This window comes from Pistacia vera, unplaced genomic scaffold (assembly GCF_008641045.1).
Source record: "Pistacia vera cultivar Batoury unplaced genomic scaffold, PisVer_v2 Contig754, whole genome shotgun sequence".
Classification (NCBI taxonomy): Eukaryota; Viridiplantae; Streptophyta; class Magnoliopsida; order Sapindales; family Anacardiaceae; genus Pistacia; species Pistacia vera.
The window spans coordinates 968,611-978,125 of NW_022196617.1; the positions used below are offsets into that span (position 1 = coordinate 968,611).

The window sequence follows — 9,515 nt, forward strand, 5'->3', positions numbered from 1 at the left end:
TGAAATAATAATAATAAAAATAAAATAATTAAGTGTAATTTTAATTTTAATTTGATCCAAACACAAAACACAGTTCTTTGTCTTTCTCAGTTTCTCTCGTACTCTGTACAAAACCCACTTGAACAAGACACACTCTCGTAGCTGGTAGCTTTAACATAATCTAGCAACAGCGAAAACAAAAACAGAAACTAGGAAGACACAAACAAAAACGAGTACTGAAATAAACCCAAAAGAGAAAAAAATAAAAATCTACAAACAGAGAAAATATTTTCTGAAAACAAGGAAAACAGAAGTACCAGATCTCTTTTTCTTGGTATTTTAATTAGATCTTTCTTCTTCTTAAAGCCCTTTACTCCAGGTACTCATTTCTCCTTAAAAGTTTGTATTTTTTTTCTTTTAATCTTTTTTTGTTTCTGGGTTTGTGTTGCATGTGATTTTGTTCCTTTTTATACTTTTCTTGATAAATTTGTGTTCTTTATGCTGTTTTTGTGTTCGCAGGTTTAAAGGGTTTTTATACATTCATTCAAGGCGCAAACTTTGAGGCTGGTTTTTGAGAAGTGAGTGGTTTTGCTCGCGAATGAACGGTCAAGATTGAGTTTTGAGATCGATTGTGGGTTTTTTTTCCTTAATTTTTTTTCAGCAGTGTGTTTGATTTTTATTTATTTTTAGTTAGTGGGGTTTCTTTTTGTTTCTGTGATGGGAAGTCCTGAATCTGAGGACGATGGTAACAGAACAAGTAACATTGACCCGACAGTGGGCGGGTTGGTTTGGGTCCGGAGACGAAATGGGTCGTGGTGGCCGGGTCGGATTCTGGGACTGAATGAGGTTTCTGAGGGTTGTTTGGTTTCACCAAGATCTGGTACTCCTGTTAAGCTTCTGGGTCGTGAAGATGCTAGTGTGTGAGTGCTTTTTTGTTATTTTTACACTCTTTTGCTTGTTTCTTACTGTTTTTTATTTCATTTTTTTATGTTGTTTTTTTGTTGCAGTATTTATGGAGTTCATATTCATGTTCTAGAGATTGTTGCCTGAGCTTTTACTGGATGTTTTTGTAGATTAACTGGAGAAATAAAAGGGTTGCTAATGCTCATTTTTTGGCTTGGTTTTGTCTTGTGTTGTCATTGCTTACATGATTACATGGTGAACTTGAGGGGTTGGTTGAGTCATTGGTCCGAAAAGGTCTGGAGTTTGACTCCTTAGGCTGCCTGTTTGGTGAAAAGCCAGGAGGTCATACTTCCCAAAATTGTAGAACGCAGTAGGCTCCAGTTCAAACTCAAGTTTGTTAAGTGGGTTTGGGGGTTTGTGGGTTTTCAAGAATGAAGAAATCATTACTTGGTAAAGGTCAGTTGAAGTATTATATCTATATATTTTTTTATTTAAGGTTTGATATTGATGGTGGAATAGATAGTGTGTGGAAAATTTTGCCACAGACTGGTCGTGAAAAGTTGTGAGGATGTTGGTTTTAGATACCCTGAGAAGTTAGTTTCTCTTGCTTTCATTTAATCTGTTGACAATCTTAATGGAGTCTAATTTTAGTCGTTTATTCTGCACATTGATCCACTTGACTGACTGTCATGCAATGGCATCTTCACCTAGTGGTATGTCATTACCAAAAGCGCAGAATAGATTTTAATCTAGGCTAGGGTGGGAAGGGGTGGGGCTACATAGCTCTGAAGATTAACAAAAAGAAAGGATTAAAGGCCTTGTCATTTGAAGTTGCTATTATCTCTATAATAGATTACTGGCCTACTGGCTTTTCATACATGTAAACTATTGTTACTAGTTTCATTACATAAAGTTGCTTGTTATCAAAGTGTATGGTTGTGAGTTTTCCATTGATAAGTATGTATGTTCTGACTTTGTTAACAACATGATTTAGGGATTGGTATAATCTTGAAAAATCTAAGAGGGTGAAGGCATTTCGCTGTGGAGAGTATGATGAATGCATTAAGAAAGCAAAGGCTTCTGCAGCAAACACTGGTAAGAAAGCGGTGAAATATGCTCGGAGGGAAGATGCCATCCTTCATGCTCTTGAGCTTGAGAGTGCTCGCCTAGGCAAGGATCATCCTGACTACTGGGTTAGACCGGATAATTCGGGTGGTGAGGTTGGTTTGGCCAAAGAATCGTCTGTAATGTCCCATTCTAGTAAGGAAAATGAGGAAATGAGTCATGAAACGAGGGATTCTGAAGATGACTCAGATTCAGCACCTGAATTATCTCAATCTGGCATATCTTTTGAAGAGCCAAATCATGCTAGTGCTTCTAAGGTGCTATCTGTGCAAGGTAAGAGGAGGAGAACACCAAATGATTCAGAGGATGATGGAATGGAGGGTAGTAAGCGCATGAGAGGACTTGAGGACCTAGGCATGGGTGTAGGCTCAAAAAGAAAAGTCCGGGCTGTGGGGGCACCCGAGTTAGTTCAACAAGAAAGTGCTTCGCTGAGTGATTCATACACTGGAAACATGTCTAATGGAGGTCCTGTGAATGGTAACAAAGTTCATTCTTCATCACTGAAAAGAAAGAGAACACAAGTGGCAAATGTTCATGAGTTCTTAAAGAAGAAAAATCGTCGCCGACCTTTGACAAAAGTTTTGGAGAGTACAGCTATGGTATCTGTACCAGTTGTCTGTGATCAACTAGCCAGCTCAAATGGTTCACCTCTTCGGGGCTTATCTGAAAGCAAGGTTTCTGTAGTAGAATCTAATGAATCAAGGAAGAGTTTATCTGTGGTGATTAACAACAACTCTGAAAGCACTGTAGTTTCTTACGAAAATGGTGTCCACTTGAATACTTCTGAACATGCTTCTGATGCTTCTCAAATTAATCACAAGACAAAGGAGAGTGAAATTTCCAGCATACCTGGTTTAGTGGGAAAAGACAAGTTATTTGATGTGCCATTTGTTGGGGCAGATAAACACTCGGCAGGTATGCTCAATTAACACATTGTGAACTTCATATAGCTTTATCATACTATAGGTTAGCTAACTTCATCAAGTTTCAAGATTGTCCACCTGGGGGTTGCAAGTTGTGAGGATAGCCATATGCATGTAGATGAGAACGAAATTTTTGGTGGAAGATAGTAAAGCCTTTGAGAGCAATGGTGGGTTTGCTACCAAGTTGACATAATTTTCATTTAGGGCTATTCTTGATAATCTTCAAAGTGTAACATACATATCACTCAAACTTTAGCCTGAATACTTGGTTTCCATGACAGACTCAGATCCAGCTTTTCAAATCTATTGGAAGAGTTAACATCTCCTATATTCATTTGGTTGCTTTCAACTAATTTTTTCCCGTAAATGATTTTATCTTGTGTTTTCTGTTGTTCGTTACATAGTCTGTGTTCCCCTTTTCGTTATCACACTGATCTTTTAGTTATCATTCTCAAGAACTAGTCTCTGATGTCCTATGTCAAGTAATTATCTATCAGATGATAGCACATATGTCATTGTTGAATTAGACCTATATCCTTGCCACCTCTTCCATCCCTTAATTTAGTAATGTTTTTAGTTGCTATAGGATATGATAGAAGGGTTGGCGATTATCTTGTCAAATTCATTATGGAACAACAATATGGTTCATTGGAGAAATGATGTGTGTGTGTGTGTGTGTGTGTGAGAGAGAGTGACTCTCTCTCTCACCTTCCCTTTTTTCTCTCTTTGAGGGGGGTGAGAATATGTGGGGAAAGTAATAGGCAGCTGGCAAGCTTGCTCATTGGAGGTTAAAGAAGTATCCTTAGCAAGAGACTTGAGAGAGGGATTAGTGAAATTTAGGGTGGGATTTGTTGGAAGACCCTATAAGGATACATTCTTCTAAATTGGGAATACCTGGCAGTTGAAAACACAAATGTTGTTGAATATCTAAAAATGGAAGCCATGTTTCCCAGCAGGGAATTTGTTTGCTTCTTTTTTCTTTGTCCACATCCTTACTTCCCGGTAACTAGAACTCTGCTCTATGCTGTTTATTAAACTTGCTTAGCACACATATACACAACTATAGAAAGTCCAACTATTATTTTTATGCTGATATATAGGAACTGATGGCAACTTATATTTGGAAGGATTAGTCTGTTTTAATTATCAGAAAATGCTGTACCATAATTGAGACTTGTTATATTATTCCTCTTGTATATTATATCATACTTTAAAACTAGTATCTTTGATTGGGTGGTGAGAATTTAGACATATCTTATTTAAACTTATCGATCATGTAATCATCCAATCATTCATCTCTTTGTAGCTATGATTATAGTCTTATATTCTGCTTTTTTGTTAGCTTAATTTATTTTAACATTGACATTGGTTGCCAGCCTTGTGTTGCCACCCAAATCCTCTCTCTGAAAAATAAAAAAATTACTAGCGTGGCAATTTCCTTCTTTTATTGACTTTGGAATTTGATTCTGCCAGGTTTTTCTCCTATGCTTGTACCGTGTTCTTCTGGGAGGCCTCAAGTTGGTGTCTTGGGAAGACAATCTAGTCAATGCAGCCTTGGAGAAACTGTATCTTTAAAAAACGAGGGTCTTAATGAATCTCGTTCTACCAGTTCAGCAGCTGTTCATGTTAACAATATTAGCCAGAGGATGGAGAAAGATACATCAAAGTGGCAGTTAAAAGGAAAGAGGAATTCAAGACATATGAGTAAGAGTAGAAGACACTACTCGAGAAGATATGTGGATGATGAGCCAAATGCTTATGGGGCTGGAATGGAGCAACTGGATGGATTTCCTCAGGGTTCTGATCAGAAAGTTGATTGTGATGGCATTCATGGCTCCAAGTCCAAAACTGAAACGGAAGACCAGCACTGGAGGAAGTCTGTTCCTCACAGGGAATCTCATATGAGAACTGCAGAGGTGAAACTATTGTCTGATGGTTCTATAAGCCCTAGAAGGTCACTTCCCTTTCGACAAACTCGGTACATGGTTCATTCCAGATTTCAGATGTCTGATTATCCAGTCAGAAATTTTTGTGTTGAATCTGCACTGTTTGACGTTGAGCTTGCGGTGAAGGCTGGCTACAAGCCACAGCATGTTCCGCTTGTTTCCCTTATGAGTAAATTGAATGGTAAAGCCATTGTCGGTCATCCTCTTACTGTCGAGGCGTTGCGTGAAGGCTACTGTGATAGCATTGAATGTGATGCAACTCATGTGTCTGTATTGGAGTCTGCTGTTGAAACAAGTTATGCGGTGGAGCGAAATTCAGAAGCTGGAAGAATTCCCAAAAAGCACAAAAAGTTGTCCTCACGGTACTCACCAAATAAAAGGAAAAATGGAATATTGTCTAAAAAGATACGGAAATTGTCCTCATTGACTGGCCAAACAGAGAGGAAGCCAGTGGTGGAGAAGCCTAAGGGTCCTGTTATTGCATGTATCCCGCTAAAATTAGTGTTCAGTAGGATAAATGAAGCAGTGAATGGTTCTGCTCGACCAGCACACCGGGCTTTGGCATCAAGCAACTTGTGAATTCGGTTCTTGGTTGAGAGAGGCTGCACTTATGCAGTTTCTACACATGAATTTGTTGGTATACTAGGGATTTTGATGTGGTTACATTGCCCAGTGTATCTTTGCATATTTAGCAGGACTTTTATGTTCTGCTGAGAGCTAGAATCCCTCTGTACAATTCCAGGAAAGTTCCTTCTTGTAGGAGTGTGAAGCATGAAGGCTGCTTTGACTCTGTAAATAATGTAACATTAATTGAGGTGTAAAGCTGGTGATCTGGTGTTAGGTACACTTATGACCTGATCTCAGGTTCTTAATTCATGATTCAGGTTGACTCAGAGGGCAAATAACTTAATTTTGTTGTACTTTTTGGTTTGGGACACAATGAGTAATTTACTCCAAGCCATTATCTCTTTGTTTTTTTTTTCTTCAAAATCCCCTCTTTGGTCTTAATATTCAAGGTGGAATGAAGTGTCCATTGTAGTAGTTTTATTGAGTCTGCAAATGTGATTGTGCTTGTTTGGGGAGAGTTTTTAGGAGCCCCATGATCTATTGTAGGTTTGTAGTTTCTCTGGCATTGTAGCTGCCAGTTTCTTATAGCAATCAGGCCAAGAATTATCTTATTTTCTTTAGCCATTTGCTCTTATGTTCATTATCTTGTTTATATGGTTTAATTTAAGCCCAAAGATACAATATGCTGTATTTTTTAGAATTTTTCAAGAGTTTTATTTTCTTTATGAAATCATGTTCATGTTACATGAATGAAAATTTCCAGGGATTTCGTTCTTCCTCAATGGCACATTTACACCAAACACTTGAATTTTATTTGACTTTCCATGAGATTTTATTGATACATGAACAAGTAATAACTTAAACAAAGGGCATTCTGATCTCACAAACACCAAAAAATAAAAAAATAAAAAAAAAATCTGAGGGAAAAAATTATAATAATAATAGTAAGATAAAATAATAAAAACACCAAAACAGGAAAAGCAGAATTAGGGTTTCAGTTTAACTATAAAAGCCAAAGCTTGTCACTCATTTTTCAATTGAGCTCCAACTTAACGAAAGCAAAACCCTAGTAGGTCTCAACTCTTTCTCACTCATTCTTCTATACATTTATTCGTTTCATTGCTTTTCTAAGGTTTGTATGTGAATTTTGCATGTGGGTTTTTGATTTCAGGTAATCTGGTGTGGTGGGCTGCATAAGGGATTGAGAAGATGACAACAGTTCCAGGGTCATTGATATGGGAAATAGTGAAAAAGAACAACTGTTTTTTGGTCAAAGAGTTTGGAAGAGGAACCGCCAGTGTTCAGTTTAGTAAAGAGGCGAATAATCTTTACAATCTTAACTCTTTCAAGCACTCTGGTATGATTTTTATTCATATTTTCACTTTTGTTTCTTCATATTAATAGGTTTAATGTCGTTTATGTTTGATTTTTGAGAAAAAGTTGGGGTTAAGGAATTGGTAAAGGGCAAAGTTTTCTTTATAATATTAGGTTTTGTATCCATTTATGTTTGGTTATTATAAAATGTTGAGGTTAAGAAGGTAAGAAGGGGATAGTTGAATGCTTTGGTAATGTTCTTTTCTGGTCTTGTGTGGAAATGATGAAAAATGTTATTGTTATTCATATTTTCAGTAGCATTTTTCTACATTATTAGATTTTATATATGCTAGTGTTTGGTTATTGGGAGAAATTGAGGTTAAGGATGTGGAGAGCTAAAAAAGTTGATTGCTTTAGCATTTTCTTTGGTTGGGTTTGTGTAGGAGTGGTGAAAAAATGTTAAGTTGGCAAGTGGGTGGTGTTTGGTTGATGTGTTGTGTAGATTAGTGTACTATTTTGTTAGAAAAAATTGAGTTATGGTCTCTTATGTCAGAGGAGGGAAAGATTTAGCAGGTAAAGTAAATTTAAAGATGTGAAAGGAAAAGAGCAACAGAAGGTCTTTAACTGTTGAAGTTGTTTTTGTTTGGTTTATGTGAAAATGATGTTTGGATTAGGTATCATAATCTTTGATATCTTTGAACTGAACTTTGGTTGCTAATTAATTTGACTTGTAAATCAATGTTGAAGTTTTGTACACTGTTTGTTTGGAACTCCATGTAAAAAGAAAATGAAGGGAATTACAAATTTTAAATACAACTTTGTAAGGGAGAAGGAAAAATGTGATTTTTTTTTCTTTTTACATTTTTCACTCAAATTAGGGAGCAACTGATAATCAAAATTATAACAATCGAGTAAAGTGGGAATTCTCAATTGTGTTTACTAGTTCATCAAGTTTTGAGCTGGCTTCGCTAGTCTTTTTGAGGTCTCTCAACTGGGTTCTGGATTATTATTTTAGGTTTGGCAAACACGAAAACAGTGACAATTCAACCTGGGAAAGATCAATTTGTGCTGCTTGCAACAACAAAGACCAAGAAACAGAATAAACCTGCTTCTTTGCTTCACAAATCTCTCCTGAAAAAGGAGTTCCGCAGAATGGCAAAGGCTGTAGCAAACCAGGTAATTTACAAATCTTTTATCATTATATTTAGTTCAGATGCTTTTGGTTGTTCATTGTTGTTGAATTACTCTATTATTTTGTTACATGCCTGCTTTGATTGCTATGTGGTATTGAATCATGGTTCAGTGTGGTCAATTGTCTTCAGATTTTGGTTACTTAGGAAGTTGAATACGTTGAGGAGGGTTTTGTTTATCCATCTTTTGAGGGTGTAAATTTCATGTTTTCCTGATTTTCTTGTTTGTTCAAAGTTGTAGTGATAGTTATTTGTTTTTCACCACTCCTTTCACTCTCTACCCCTTGTTGCGGTGATGAAGCCCTAACTTGTAAGAAGAAACCTAACTTATGGTTTCTTCTGTGAAATACACTAGTTACGCTTGGCTTCTGAGCTTCCAGTGTTTACCGTTCAACTAGCACTGATTTTTGTTTTGCTTGTGATGACCGCTAGGTTTTATATGTATTTGTGTGTGTGTATTCTATGGTGTTTTTATGCTTATTTTTTGTGCTCCATAGTTCTGTTACTGAAGTTGGTGAACTAGCTGTTTGCTTATTTTTGCTATTCTATGGTGTGTATTCTATGTGTTAGCGACGGGCGGTTTACCCTTAAAAATTTGATGCTGCAATTTTATAGCATATCATCATGATCTTTCTTATTGTTGTTTCATTTTTTGACATTAATGTCTAGATTAACGTTTTCTCGGCATTTCACACGTTGCAGGTTTCAGATAACTACTACAGACCGGATCTGAAAAAGCTGCCCTTGCTAGATTGAGTGTCGTGCACAGGAGCCTGAAGGTTGCCAAATCTGGTGTCAAGAAGAGGAATAGACAAGCTGTCTAAGATCCATGGTCGGAAGTGAGAATGCTAGGTGCCTCATTTACTTTGTCCAAGACGCTCAAAAATAGGTTTCATTTTTTTGTTTTTGGATGGTTTTGTACTCCAAGAGTTAAAACCAATGAAATCATGAGTTTTTTGGATGCTTATTTCAGCTTTTATTGCAAGATCACTTGCACACTTTTGCAATGCATATTATGAAACAAAACAATAATGGACCTGAAGAGTATGCAAAAGCACTTCTGTCTAAAGTCATTGTAAATTAGTACTCAAGAGATGCTTATTTTGTAAGCACTTTTATAACATTGCAAAAATTGCTTTGTGAATAGTGAAAAAGCACTCTTGTACTACTGCACTTAGAAAAAAAAAATACATGATTGATATCTTTTTACAAGCTTTTGATAATAAAGGTAGAGCAATGTCTCGAAAGTGCTTTTAACGTAAGTGCTTTTATTTTTAGTTTTAGTATGTAGGGTGTGGTTCAAGAAAGGTATTTCTTTTGGGGGATAGATTTGTCTGTTTTAAGACCCAGATCAGACCAGTCAGTCGGACCGGGATCCGGCAGCCTCTCGGGTCTGGTTCAGGTTTCAAGGGTTTTTTGCTATATTTAAATTTTCAAATTTGTAGGGGCTCATTTGTAAAATTTTGGGGAGTTTTTGCAATATTTGAAAACTTTAGGGATTAATGAATCTTTTTGGACATTTTTAAAGTAAATTAAATTTCAGGGACTCCATTTTTAAGGGTATTTTA

The 9,515-nt window shown here is 36.5% G+C and overlaps 2 protein-coding genes and 1 non-coding gene across 3 annotated transcripts; all 3 read left to right on the plus strand.

Moving 5' to 3' along the window:
* Positions 1-61: 61 nt before the first annotated feature.
* LOC116115850 (uncharacterized protein At1g51745) lies at positions 62-6,124 on the plus strand. Its single transcript, XM_031401979.1, has 4 exons — positions 62-358; positions 499-899; positions 1,877-2,922; positions 4,404-6,124. Exons 2-4 carry the CDS (start codon positions 697-699, stop codon positions 5,453-5,455), a joined length of 2,301 nt encoding a protein of 766 aa, XP_031257839.1. The 5' UTR covers positions 62-358; positions 499-696; the 3' UTR covers positions 5,456-6,124.
* A 294-nt stretch (positions 6,125-6,418) lies between these two features.
* LOC116115836 (60S ribosomal protein L28-2-like) lies at positions 6,419-9,057 on the plus strand. The gene is made up of 4 exons (XM_031401968.1): positions 6,419-6,516; positions 6,615-6,800; positions 7,773-7,933; positions 8,650-9,057. Exons 2-4 carry the CDS (start codon positions 6,653-6,655, stop codon positions 8,701-8,703), a joined length of 363 nt encoding a protein of 120 aa, XP_031257828.1. The 5' UTR covers positions 6,419-6,516; positions 6,615-6,652; the 3' UTR covers positions 8,704-9,057.
* On the plus strand, positions 8,234-8,324 carry LOC116115869. The gene has a single exon (XR_004125736.1). It is a non-coding gene; the product is annotated as a small nucleolar RNA R24 (small nucleolar RNA).
* Positions 9,058-9,515: the final 458 nt, after the last annotated feature.